This window comes from Sycon ciliatum, chromosome 9 (assembly GCF_964019385.1).
Source record: "Sycon ciliatum chromosome 9, ocSycCili1.1, whole genome shotgun sequence".
Taxonomy (NCBI): Eukaryota; Metazoa; Porifera; class Calcarea; order Leucosolenida; family Sycettidae; genus Sycon; species Sycon ciliatum.
In genome coordinates, this window is record NC_088651.1 from 17604617 (window position 1) to 17619369 (window position 14753).

A 14753-nucleotide genomic window follows, 5' to 3' on the forward strand; every position below is an offset into this window, starting at 1 on the left:
ATTTGTCACCAACGTCGAGAGCAGCGACGAATAGGACCGAAAAAAGTAGGAACCCTTCCTTGGACAATAAATTCTTTACAGCCGGTTGTCATTCTATACCTTACCGTCCTTCGTACCAAGTTTTATTACTTCAAGTGCACGCGTTCATGTCCAAAGTCTAAGTTCAAATTGTCAAAAGATAATTGCTGTGTACGTGATGTGATAAGGCGCGCATGCGCGCCTGGGCTCGTGGCTGGTTTTGCATGCTTGCTGTGCTGGACTAGGTCCGAGAATGTGAGCTCTCTTTTCCTTGTCTTTCTGTTCCTTGATTATTACAATAACTGTACGAACCTGAGTAATGCTGTGTGTGGGCCCTTAGGGCCAGACATAACAATTGGCGACGAAGATGGCAGGACGCAACTCCAGATTAGAAATTTTCGAAACTGGGGATTTTGACGAGTATGCAGAGAGACTCAATTTTCATTTTCTGGCTAATGACATTGGCCAAGTTGCAGACGATGCAACCGAGACAGTACAGACAGCGGCAGACAAGAAAAAGTGCGCCGTGCTGATTAGTCAACTATCCGGTCAGGTTTATTCCACACTGAAGAATTTGTGCCTCCCAGATAAACCAGGGCAGAAGAAGTTCGAAGAGTTGCTGAAGCTCCTCTGTGATTATTTCAAGCCCAAGATTAGTGTAGTTGCTGCTACCTATCAATTTCAGAAAACCCTGCAGAAGGAGGGCGAGTCTGCGATCATGTTCGCGGCTCGATTGAAACGGGCAGCCATGGACTGCAAGTTTGAAGCTTATCTCGACAGGGCCTTGCGTGACCAGTTCATCACTGCGATCGGTTCTACCAGCACGACGAAGGAAATCCTGGCGAAGGCTGAGGAGACGACAACATTTCAGCAGGTTGTCGACATGGCCACGGCTCATGAGACAGCTTTCCGCGAGTCTGAGAAGTTTTCAACGCAGGTTCATGCAGTACGCGGAGAGCCGGGGCTCGCCGACAACGCCACGTTCAAATCTGACAAGCCCTGTTTCCGCTGTGACAAGCTGGGACATCGACCGGATGAGTGCCACTTCAAATCTGCGAAGTGTCGTGCTTGCGGCAAACTGGGACACATCGAACGAGCCTGCCTAAAGAAGAAAGCGGCCAGGTCCGTCAAGCATGTCGGGACAACATCAAACCCCGGTGAGCTTGTTCCTTGTAATGATTCTGTACCGATGTTGAATGTGAATGCCACCATGAGTGACAGAGCTGTAGCACCGTACACTACGCCTGTCGAGCTAAATGGGGTCCAGGTGCACTTGGAAATTGATACGGGTAGCACCGTCACACTGCTAGGAAAAAATGATTTTCTGAAATGCAATGGCTCCGTGTCTGAGCTGGTACCGTCCAGCATCACCCTATCTACATACACAGGAAATCCAATCAAATGTCTGGGTGAAATCGAAATGAAAATGGCTTTGGGTGGTGTAGAGGAGAATGTTCTGGTCAGAGTTACTGAATGTGATGGTCCGTCTCTCTTAGGCCGGGATGTCTTGTCCAGATTTACTTTGCCATGGAAATCTATATTCAAAGTGGGCACTGGCGGGCAATCCACTACCGATTTCGTTAAGAAATACCCGAATCTGTTTGACAACTCCACTGTGGGTACGGTGCAAGGGGTGCAAGTAAAGCTGCACGTGTCAGATGAACAACCGGTCTACAAACGAGCAAGACCAGTACCTCTAGCAATTCGACAGCGGTACATCGACGCGTTGAACAAACTCGAGGCTGATGGGGTGATTGAGAAAGTGACGCATTCCGAATGGGCCTCACCAACGGTACAAGTAGAAAAACCAGGAGGAGGATTACGGATTTGCGCAGATTACAGTGGGACTATTAACAAGCATTCAGAATGTGAACAGTACCCACTCCCCACCCTCGAGGAATTGTTGCACAAGTTGGGCCCGGGAGGGAAGTTTACCAAACTCGACTTGTCCCAAGCATACCACCAGCTAGAGGTAGCACCGGAAAGCAGGAAATACACCACCATCAACACAATTCAGGGCCTGTACCAGTACAAACGCTTACCGTTTGGTTTCCACAGTGCCGTATCCATTTTCCAAAGGGTAATGGAAGAAACCTTGGTTGCGCTACCAGGCAGCGGCGGGTACATTGATGATGTGCTGTGTACCGGGGAAAATGATGAAATCCATGAGGAAAACGTGGACCGGGTACTCCATCGACTGGATGAGAAAGGTTTCAAATTGAATCCGGAGAAATTCTGTTACATGGCTGAGGCACTCTCTTACTTAGGTCACACGATCAGTGGGCAGGGCGTCTCCCCTTCAACAGCCAGGATACAGGCACTGAAAATGGCCAAACCACCACAGAATGTTGCCGAATTGCAATCTTTCATCGGTTCTGCAAATTTCGTGCGGAAGTTTGTGCCTCATTTCGCAGAAATTGCAGCTCCTTTGTACGACCTCTTGAAAAAGGGTGGGAAATGGCACTGGGAGACCACTCACGAGCAAGCTTTTGGCAAATTGAAAGATGCTATGTGTTCAGAAGCCCTACTGGCACACTATGATTTACAAAGGCCAACAGTGTTGCAAGTGGATGCTTCGGGAGTGGGCCTTGGCGCAGTCCTACTGCAGAAGCAGGAGAATGGCGAATTACGACCGATCGCATTCATGTCGCGTAAGCTGACCCCAGCAGAGTCACGCTATGCTCAAATTGAAAGAGAAGCATTGGCTGTGGTGTTCGGAGTGACCAAATTTCGCCAGTACCTACTCGGTAGAGAGTTCATAGTGGTCACTGATCATCGGCCACTCTTGAAGTTACTGGGAAATCACGAGGATGTCCCCACTCTCGCCTCTAATCGAATCAAGAAATGGGCATTGCAACTGGCGGCATATGATTACGAAATGCAGTATCTCGCGGGGAAAGAAAACGTCCATGCGGATTTTCTCTCGCGACAACCAATGCAATCTGTGTCACCGAGCGAGGAGGAGACCGTCACGGTACAGGTCTTGCTTATCGAGAACGACTCAATAATCAAAGCAGCTGTGGTGAGAGCAGAATCGGCAAAGGATTCTGTATTGGCTAAAGTAATTCGCTATACGGTTAATGGGTGGCCTGCTGAAATTGAGGAAGACCTCAAGGCATATGCTAGCAAGAGAATGGAATTGTCTGTGGAGAATGATATCTTGTTATGGGACAACCGGGTGGTGATTCCTAACTCACTTCGAATGCTCTTGCTACGAGATCTGCATGCAGAGCATTTTGGCATGGTGAAAATGAAGCAAGTGGCCCGGCGCTACTTGTGGTGGCCCAATATTGACCAGGATATAGAATCTAAAGTCAATGCGTGTTTGCAATGCCAAGAGAATGCCAAATGCCCACCGGCAAAACCCGGTGTTTGGTCATGGCCGACGGGTCCATGGAAACGGATACACATTGATTTTGCCGGGCCATTTCTGGGAAAAATGTTCTTGGTGGTGGTAGATGCTTACTCTAAGTACTTGGATGTAATACCCATGGCTCATGCAACCAGTGCGACCACGATTTCTGCTTTACGCCATCTGTTTTCTGTGTTTGGTTTGCCTGAGCACTTGGTTACAGATAACGGCAGTCAGTTCACGAGTGCGGAATTCCAGGCGTTCCTGGATGGCAATGGCATTCTACACACAACAACGGCACCAGGTCATCCAGCAACTAATGGCCTCGCCGAACGCTACGTTGGCGTCTTCAAGCAGAAGATGAAAGAAATGTCGAATACTGGTGAACCACTCAACGTCAGGCTCGACCGGTTTCTCTTAGCGCATCGAACAACGCCGACCACCAGTGGGAAGACGCCGGCGGAGCTGTTAATGGGCCGGCAACCGAGAATCCGGCTCAGTGCATTGCGGCAGTCTGAGAGTCATCGGCAGGTCAAGGTGTACCAGGAGAGCTTGACTACGCCAAAGTTTAACACCGGTGACGCTGTGTTCGCCCTGAACTTTGGTCGTGGAGCAACTTGGGTACCAGCTACTGTAGTGCATGTCCACAGCCCTCACAGTTTCGGAGTACAGGTGGATGATGTCGTCTGGAAGCGCCATAGGGACCAACTACGACCGCGGGCGGTGCAGTTTGGCCAAGTACCCGTTTCGTCTTCTGCGGACCAGGCGGTCGCACAGCTGCCTACACCGACCAGTGACCCGCCGACAGTGCTAGATTCTCCTCTACCACTTCCGGACGCTAGCAGCAACAGTAGCACTGTCAGGCCGGATGATACGCTAGCACCAGCAGCAGACGCCGTTGGAGTCGAGACGGCTCCCAGTGTTGTTGCACCGGCACCCTTGCGTCGCTCCGACCGACATGTCTCCGCGCCCAAGCGCTTGATTGAGAACTGCTAAGTATCCGTACTATTGCCTTTGAGTATGTATTGCTTGTCCTGTTACTTTGATCTGATGCGGCCTGAGTGTAGGAAGTGGACATTTCTGGGCCAGATGAATATTCTACATGTAGGTCATGACGAACAGTCTTCACATAAGATTGTTTTCGTTTAATTCATTGAAACATTTGCATGGTTCCTTTTCCGATCTGATCTAATTCCCCAACGCTATGCAATATTGGCTGACTTTATCTGTCATTCCTACCTCGATCTATAGCTCAGCTCTCATGGACTATTCTGGAAGCTGCAGTAACTGTTATAAGTATATGTGTGCAATGTTTTTGAACTTTTTTGCTTTTGTATTATCTGGCCGTGTAGTGTCAACAGCTATATCTGTCGGCGCCAAATTTGAGTGCCTCTTTGCTTATGTTATAATTTTACCCCGGGAAAAATTCTTGGGGGGCGATTGCTGTGTACGTGATGTGATAAGGCGCGCATGCGCGCCTGGGCTCGTGGCTGGTTTTGCATGCTTGCTGTGCTGGACTAGGTCCGAGAATGTGAGCTCTCTTTTCCTTGTCTTTCTGTTCCTTGATTATTACAATAACTGTACGAACCTGAGTAATGCTGTGTGTGGGCCCTTAGGGCCAGACATAACAATAAGCGACAATATTGTTGACGCGGACCAAGTATATGAGCATGTCGGAGGACACGAAAGTATGTGTGCAAGTGTATCTCTCCAATATCGTTCAACTGTTGCAGGAAGTTTCCCTTTGAGGTCTACATCGACGGTGCAAGGCCTCAGAAAAGGTTTCTGAAGGGAACCTTGAAACTTGCATTCCCTTCAAAAAATAGCGGCAAAATCACATTATTAATTTTATGGATTCAGAAATGAGTCATGCCACAGCATACAAGAACAAGCTACGTACAAAACTCCATCAAACCTATATTTCTTCACCCTAAAAGAGTTCCTGGAGCAGTACCGCTTAGCCACGCCAGCCTCCTAGGATACGAGGGCCAACACCCCTTTACACCCCAAATGATCATCTTGCGAATATCCAGTGCACAAGCGCTGATAAAACTATGAGCTACGTCTCCAATTAGCAAAAACTATACACCGGCAGATAGTAGAGCAAATCTTCTAGCACTGGGGACATGTCCCCCATCTTTGTTCTTGGGTTTTCTTGAAATAAACTTTTTGACTTTTTCCTTTCCACCATGCTGAAATACGGCCAAAGTCATACCTGTGCAGGAAAGCTCGCCACTGCGCCCCTCCCCCCTCCACGACATCTTCTCAGTAATTTCTACTCCAACACTTCTCCCTACGTTGAAGAACAAAGTGTATTGTAGACTCTGACAAGGAGAAGCACCGTTGATCACTTGTCACTCCAAACGACAAGCTTCTCCTTGCAACCGTTGAGTCCTGATTCCTGACGACGTAAAGTATGTTGTTACTCCGAGTGTCACAAACAATGCGATCACCAGAAAACAAACATAGCTTTCTCTATAGTTTACATCATTTGCACTTACTGTTGCAAGTAGGCATTTGTAGAGTTCCATCAGCACTGCACATTGCTGTTGGTGATCCATTCATTCTGTAACCAGTATTACACGTGTAATTCACACTCTGAAGATAGGACACCATTGTCTTGTCTGCATTGCCATTCATGAGTGTTGGCACTGTGCAATATACAACTAGCAGAAAAATAACAAAGACGAAATTGATGTTGGAGAAAGGATGTTTGGAATGAAAAAAGGGTACAAGATTAAATAGGTAATAAACAATAATTCTGAGAAACCAGCTCTAGATGAGTTACTCTGCTTCAACTATTGGCAAATGAGACCATTTTTTTTTGAATGAGTTACACTCGATACTGTCGATTGCCACAGGCTACTGTCCGTAAAGGCTTCTATTGTTGAACCTGACGACTTACACCTGATCCACAATCTACTGCTTTCCACAACTGTGGTCGTCAAGTTGGACGGATCGACCTCTCAGCGCCTGAGCAGCACCGTTGGCTAAACCACACGGCAGCCGGAGGCCAATAGCCCCGGTGAGAAGGCAGTCTTGCCTTTTCATATGGTGAAGTAAAATAAAGAAACAACAACAACAATGGACTTAGCCCGCTATTGTCTCTGTGTTATCTCGAGGCAGCAATGAAGCAGTGCCGTCAGCACCTGCCAGGTGACATTCTGAGTGAGACCGGCTACGCCGACGACATGGTGCTGTACAGGACTGAGAAACATTGGTTGTGCAATTCTCTTCCAGTCATCAAGAATGTACTTGGTCCGCGTCAGCACTATTGTCGCTTATCTTTCAGTTTTTGATTTTTATGTCGCCTATGCTCACTTGGCAGCCCTTTTCATCCCAATTTTGATTAGTAAGTTAGTTTGCTAGTGTAATAGGTGTATTTATGCTACCATCTGTACAATGTCATACTCACTATTCGTATTTCCCGCTCGTTCCCCTTGGCAATGAGAGCCACTCACATAGAAGAGCGCATGCTCCAGTTGTTCTGTTCTGTTCTGTTCTGTTCTAGTCTTGAGTTGTCGTTGTTCTGTTCTCCTTCTCATTCTTGTCTACACTCTTATCGAAATACTCCCATATTCAATACCATAAAACCCCTGTGTTCTGGTGTGAGGGGACTTCATTAGCCGGGAGCTAACACTAGTACCTGAAAAGTCTAGCTAGATTTCGAGTAGATTTCGAGAGCGACAGGTGGGTGATTCTGATTGAAACAGCGCCGCATCAAAATAGATTATCTTGTCACACTGCACAGACAAGTGCAGCACGACGTACAAGAAAGTAATTGGCTACTCGGAATCAGTCCCATTTTGCAAAATGACCGAGATCGCTCACCTCAGGGATCAATCGCAAAGCTGAGATTGCAGTTCCCTCCCCTCGGGCTCAACGCTCGAGTATCCAGCGCATCGTGGAGATTTGCAAGTACAGTACAGTGGTCATTGATCTAAATAAATCTTGCGAAGAGCAGTGACTGATTTGAACCACACAGGCAGTCGTGCTGCCGACGCGAAGTCCTTTAGAGAAGGCGACCGTCATGAGATGTTTGGCACACATATTTTTGAAAAAGCAGTGTTTCTTCCGGGAATGAAAGCAACTCACTGTTACAGACAGGTGTCAGCTCTGTCAAAGTTCCATTCTCACTGCAAGTTGCTGCTTCAGATCCATGTATACTGTAACCAATGTCACATGTGTAATTCACTTGTTGAAGGTATGACAGAACTCTCTTGTCACCACCGCCATGGGTTATATTTGGTACAGTACAATTGACAACTAGAAAAGACATAAAGACATAAATTACGTGAGACAGGTGGAGAAAGAAGAAGAAGAATGGTCGGAGAAACAGCTTACCACGTTATGCAAGACCATGAACTTAAAGCTATTTTAATTCCAGTACTTCACACACACACCTACCATTAATTTTCTTCAGCCCCAGCTCCCTCCTCTGGCAGGAGCTGCCAGATAACCCTGCGCAAGATGGCAGTCTCAGCAGTTGGAAGGCCACAATCAGCAGCTCAGCATTCCCCTCCATCCATGCTCCAACACTGCGCCACTACTAGCCTTCACATAAGGCTTCGTACCTACCTGGAATTCCCTACCATCTGCAGTCCTAAGCGAAAAACACTGCTACAGTGGCCTACAAACCTTCGAACAGAAGACCTATCAGCACACACAACGTAAAGACTGGGTTTGGGCGTAAAGACATATATCTGCCCACAATCGGCTCTTGGTCAACTGTCTTGGTTTCTCAATTACCGTGCATATTTGATGCATGTGCGTGCGTGCGTGCGCGTGTATGTGTGTGTGTGTATGTGGGGGGGGGGAGGGGGGGTGCGTGCGGGTGCCTGTGGTGTGTGTGTGTGTGTGTACCATACTTGCGCGATTAGCGCCCTCTCTTGAATTGCACCCTATCTCGAATATTTCACCAGTCTCCAAGACCTAGTGAAAAAATACAGCCCTCCCTTGAAAAGTGCCCAACAACCTTCCAACTTGTAAGGCTCAGGTGCGGGAAGTTCCAATGTCAGTAAGGACATCACCAGCAATACGACGAAACATACATCGTGTGAAACCACTTGCTATTGTATCAAACGTGTCCACCATCGTAGCATCAACAAGGTGTTTAGTAGGTTGTCGCCGTTCAGTTTGTGGCAGGTCGTCTTAGATTGGCTTCCCCTCTTCATGTAATTATACATAGAGTTTAGCCTTCCAAGTTGGGGGGTCTATTGCCTTCGAGTTAAAGCTAGACCGGTTTGTCCAAATGGTCGTACTAGTCTCGTCATCATCATCCCGTAACGTTCAGCATTCCTTGCTGCTGAGGGACATGGCTTGTGCTCATCTTGATGGCGCATCCCTGAGCATCCCTGGCGCATCCCTGCATTTCCGCACCTGAGCCTTCCAAGTTGGAAGTTTGTTGGTTTGCGCTTTGTAGGTGTGTTGGAACTAGGTGTCAGGTCGCCGAATGTCTCAATATCCTTCGCAGTTGTGTGCGTTGTTGTGGCACTATCTGACTATCTCGTTACCTTGGTGGACTGTTAGGCACAACTAGTGACTTACCGTATTATCTCTAATATAATAATATCTTTATTAGTATGACCCAGAGGCTTATAAGCACGGTCCTTTTTTTTCAATGTTCCTCTGCCCCGTGCTATTAATGGAGACGTTCCTTTATTTGAGACTGTTCCATTATTATTTCAACCTCATTTCAGAGGCATGTTGCCATACCAAATTCATGTCAGACACACACACATTTCAGGGTTTTTTTCGCCGGTACAGATAATGAATATACACAGTGTGCTTATAATGGAGAGTGAGCACTATTTTGTGGATGCCGCCCCAAGGTGTTCTATTATTGGAGACGTGCTACTATTGGAGACTGTGCTTATATTAGAGATAATACGTTATAGGTCCTTTTCTCTTTGCAAATTACCATTGGCTCAACATTTCAGTTTTTTAGTTTACATTATTTACTGTTGATAAATGTAGTGGTAAAGACACACTTGGTAATATGGCGTTAAACAAATGCCTGCAGACACACGCTCTCTAGGCTGCAAAGTTCTGGCACAGAGCTCTCCTTCTCACCACCACCCCCAGCAGTTCATGCCTGGTGCCTAGCCGATGCATGGTTGTCGGTATCCGACATAGAATGCTGGTACATCAAGTAGCGCATGGCACATAGAAGATGACACAGGAATGACATAGCTCGATTGCGACGTACGTTTCGTCCCCGCTGGACTCATTAAGAAATCTTCTTCTTGGATGTCTTCATACGGAGCTTGACTCGGAAGAATGAAGTTGAAGACATCACTGCAGCTGTACTTATGGTTGATACATATGGTGGTGAAGACACACCTGACAATATGGCGCTAAACACACGCCTACCCACACACGCTCTCTAGGCTGCACAGCTCTGGCACAGAGCTCTCGTTCTCACCACGACCACCATCAGTTCGCACCTGGCGCTTATTCGATGCATGATTGGCGGTATCCGACATAGCAGGCTGGTACATCAAGTAGTGCATGGCACATAGAAGATGACACAGCAACGACATAGCTCGATCGCGACGTACGTTTTGTCCCCGCTGGACTCATCCGGCAATCTTCTTCTTGGATGTCTTCATATGGAGCTAAGAAGATTGCCTTTAGATTGCCATTATTTACATTACTTATAATAGTTTACATTATTTTGTACTTACTGTTGCAAGTAGGCATTTGTAGAGTTCCATCAGCACTGCACATTGCTGTTGCAGATCCATTCATTCTATAACCAGTATTACACGTGTAGTTCACACTCTGAAGATAGGACACCATTGTCTTGTTCGCATTGCCATTCATGAGTGTTGGCACTGTGCAATTTACAACTACCAAAACCAGATCAAAGAAGGACATTTTGAGAACGGTCCTGAAATGCAATAATAATTATTGTATTTGTATGTGTGAGACTAGCACGCGGGGAGCCCCAAGTCATTAAATATCAACTGGTTTGAGGGAAAGAGACAAACGGGAAAAGTATGAAGAAAAAATTGACTGTCCCCCCCAGGACACGAACCAGGGACCCTCGCTTGTAGCCAGCGATGCTCTTACCACTGAGCCACGCAGCCCTCACTGTAACCCACACACTTCACGTACAAACTAGCACGCGGGGAGCCCCAAGTCATAAAATATTAAAGCATCGCTAAGCTACAAGCGAGGGTCCCCGGCTCGAGTCCTGGTGGTGACAGGCAATTTTTTCTTCAGACTTTTCCCGTTTGCCGCTTTTCCTCAAACTAGTGAAGATTATTATTATTATTATTATTATTTTCACTAGTTTGAGGGAAAGAGACAAACGGAAAAAGTCTGAAGAAAAAATTGACTAAGCTACAAGCGAGGGTCCCTGGCTCGAGTCCTGGTGGTGACAGGCAATTTTTTCTTCAGACTTTTCCCGTTTGCCGCTTTTCCTCAAACTAGTGAAGATTATCATTATTATTATTATTTTCACTAGTTTGAGGGAAAGAGACAAACGGAAAAAGTCTGAAGAAAAAATTGACTGTCACCACCAGGACTCGAACCAGGGACCCTCGCTTGTAGCTAGCGATGCTCTAACCACTGAGCTATGGTGTAGTGTTCATCCCAGCAGAGGCTGTTCAGCATTTTCTTCAGACTTCGTAGCTCGCACTTCCTGTGAATCCACACAGGCGGGTGGGACGCAGCCCTCACTGTACCCACACACTTCATGTACACTCTAGCACGCAGGGAGCTCCAAGTCATAAAATCTTCACTAATTTGAGGGAAAGAGACAAACGGGAAAAGTCTATTTATGAAAGGATTGGGAGAACTTCAAATTCAAAGGAACAGTAGGGGAAGTGAACTGCCTGAAAAGAGAAAAAATTGCCAGGCCCACCAGGACTCGAACCCGGGACCTTGCTTGTCATGAGCAATGCTCTAACCACTTAGCTATGGGACCGGGCTGAACCTAGAAGGCGCTGACAAGGATTTCACTCCAAAGGCAGCTCACAACACGTGCCACACATACTGTTGGCACGGTCCAGAAACTGACCGTGGTTGGTCCCCTGGGGGAGGGAGAAAGACCCAAGCCTTTTCTCCTACCGACTGGATGCCTGTCCAGCACTCTCTTGCTGTTAACACATCTTTTCACGAAGTTGGCGAGTCTCCAAACGACGGAATATTTGCTCCGTTGTTTCTTGTTGTAAGCCTTTCGCAAGCACAGCGACTGTCGTGGCGGCGGGACCTCTCTTCTCCCATCTTCTACTCTCTGTGTAGGCACTCCTGCTGACGCCACCTGATCAAAGCTTCAACACTGTCACCCCTGTCATCTTGCTCTTCCTCATAGTTCTCTGTTTATGATCTCAGCCCTAAATTTATCCTGCAGCTGAAAGCCCTATTTGAGTAATGTGGCCAAATGTCTTTGATGGTACTGTAAGGGACTGGAAACCGCCAGGCATGCCGACGTCGTCAGGCACAAAGAAACAAACGGAATTAAAGCTGTGTGGACCCTGGCTAGCGCCAGACCATACGTTACGTAAATAATGTCTTTTGCTTAGCTACGGGAATTGAAGTATTATACTTTACGTTTTTTTGCACTTACTGTTGCAAGTAGGCATGTGTAGAGTTCCGTCAGCACTGCACATTGCTGTTGCAGATCCATTCATTCTATAACCAGTATTACACGTGTAGTTCACACTCTGAAGATAGGACACCATTGTCTTGTCCGCATTGCCGTTCCTTAGTGTTGGCACTGTACAATTTACAACTAGCAGAACAAGAACGAAGAAAGACATTTGAGTATGGAAGTGAAATGCTGTCCGTCCTGAAATGCAATAATTGTAGGTGTATGTATGAGACAAAAGCACCCGGCAGACATAGTGTTGTGTCATCTACTGACATAAGGAAGTGGTTTATTTTACAGACAGATGAGTGTAGATATAGTGAAGAGTCAGGGAGGCCATGCCCAGCAGAGCATGGTATCGTGCGTAGCACGGGGGTAGTGAGAGGTCACGTACCGTCTATACATGGCGACAGGCAGGGGAAGGACTATGCCGTGAATGGGTGAAAGGATAACATGATACAGGATAGGACATCTCCCCCTTTTTGAAAAAAAAATTAAAGAGAGCAAAAACACAACAGCTGGGAAAAAAAACTGTTATGGAGAAAAGGCAAGACAGATACATGTACGGGTTGTACATAGCCGGGCACATAGAACAGAACTATGCAATGTGCGGGAGAGCAATAGCAATAGCATGAAGCCAGAGAGAGTTATATGGTAGCGATCAATCTCTGCGGTGGCTGGATGTTGTTGCGAGCACGGAGAGTTGGCTGTGACGTAGGCACAGGCTGTTGTTGCGGGACTAGCGCGGCCGGTGGTACTGGGAAGGACTGGCGTTGGATGACAGCTCTGCAACACCACCCATGAATGGCGACGGGGACGCGAGCAATTCATCTTCGACAGCTCTGGCACCACGCGTGGTTGCTGGAGTGGAAAGACAGACGGCGGCGAAGTGGCCCTGCTTGCCGCATGAATTACACTTGCGACCAAACGCAGGACACGCAGAACGGTTACTCTTGTGCGAACCAGCGTGGCCACACCACGGACATGTTGAAGCTGCAGTGCCGCTCTTCCTCTGCGTGGACGGCGTTGGTGCAGGCTTCGACGGAACGCCGCTGCGCTGGCGGCGACTCCTTGCATCTTGCTGCTTTCCTCCAAAGCGGGATGCAGCATTGACCTGCGGCCTGGCGGCTTGCGCTGCAACGTCTCCGGAAATTTTCTCGGCCTGCCTGGCCCTGAGAACTGCGTCCGTGAGGGTGAGTTTTGCGGGCTCAATCAGCTGCAACTCCTTGGCGACTTGACGATCCAGAATGTGAGCCACGAGGCGATCTCGAATTCTGTTGTCCTTCTGGTCACCAAAGTCACAGAACTTCGCTGCTGCGTGAAGTTTCCGAACAAATTCTTCCACGGACTCTCCTGGAAGATGGACGCACTGTTCGAAGATGGTCCTCTGGTGAAACACGTTCAATGCTGGCGTAAAGTAAGCGTCCAGCTTCGTCATGACCTTGTCATACTTGTCCTCGTCTCCAACGGTGTCGAATACCAGTTGATCGAAGACAGTTTCGGCCTCAGGGCCCAGCGAGTAGAGCAACGTAGAGATTTGCACTTTCTCGTCTTTCGCGTTGAGCTCTGAGGCGAGGCGATATCTCGCAAACCGGCGTTTCCAAGCCGGCCAGGCATCTGGAATGGAGAAATCAAAGTCTGCAGGCGGCGCGAACTTGGCCATTTCTACTCGAAGTGTAGACCTGGTTGACTAACTTCTGACACCATGTTGTGTCATCTACTGACATAAGGAAGTGGTTTATTTTACAGACAGATGAGTGTAGATATAGTGAAGAGTCAGGGAGGCCATGCCCAGCAGAGCATGGTATCGTGCGTAGCACGGGGGTAGTGAGAGGTCACGTACCGTCTATACATGGCGACAGGCAGGGGAAGGACTATGCCGTGAATGGGTGAAAGGATAACATGATACAGGATAGGACAATAGTAGCCCATTTCACTCATTCAAGCTGCTTTAGCTTTCGCGCCCTTGCCCACAATTGATATGTCTTCAACGACTTCCCAGGCATGGGTGTGATAGCCATCAAACTATGATTAGTGAATTCAAAAGCCTAACAATTTGCATATAAAACAACACACAATGTCGCAAGAAACTTCTAAATTCTAAAACATTGCCACAAAGATTCAAGTGAGATCAGCAGTGTCTGGGACAGTCCCATGTGATCAATGAGTCTGCTATGCACTTTTGCCCTCTAACTGCAATTATGCTACCCACTAAACATGGTGAAACATGATTTCGATGAATCTGCTCTGTACGGAAAATTGGCAGATGAACATGATTGTTTTCTGAGAGCCTGCGGCGATTCCAAATCAATTAAGGCGGAATTGTGATTGTGAATAGAGATGTACGGAGTACAGATCTTTAAGAAAGCAATGTTCGTTCCCAGACAATGACTCAACTCACTGTTACAGACAGGTTTAAGCTCGGTCAAAGTTCCATTCTCATTGCAAGTTGCTGTTGCAGATCCATTTATACTATAACCAATGTCACATGTGTAATTCACTTGTTGAAGGTATGACAGAACTCTCTTGTCACCATGGCCATGGGTTACAGATGGCACAGTACAATTGACAACTAGAAATGAGATAAAGACATAAAATAATTGTAAGGAAACTGGTAGACAAAGGAAGAAGAAGGCTCGAAGAAGAAAAAGCTTGCCGCATTTCAGTCTGTTTTGATTCCATTACTCCTAATAGGCCATTCACACGACGTGTAAACACTTGCACGTGTGTGACCAAGATAACAATGGCAAACCGTGATCCAGTTCACATGGTGCTGGGCAAACTTTG

The 14753-nt window shown here is 47.3% G+C and overlaps 1 protein-coding gene across 1 annotated transcript; it reads left to right on the forward strand.

Annotated features, from left to right (window-relative positions):
• The first annotated feature begins 385 nt into the window (after window positions 1–385).
• LOC135824307 (uncharacterized protein K02A2.6-like) lies at window positions 386–4366 on the forward strand. Its single transcript, XM_065337040.1, has one exon. The coding sequence runs from the start codon at window positions 386–388 to the stop codon at window positions 4364–4366; it is 3981 nt and encodes a 1326-aa protein (XP_065193112.1).
• Window positions 4367–14753: the final 10387 nt, after the last annotated feature.

Coding starts and splice junctions, on each gene's coding strand:
- LOC135824307 (XM_065337040.1), top strand. CDS start 386: ATGGCAGGACGCAACTCCAGATTAGAAATTTTCGAAACTGGGGATTTT.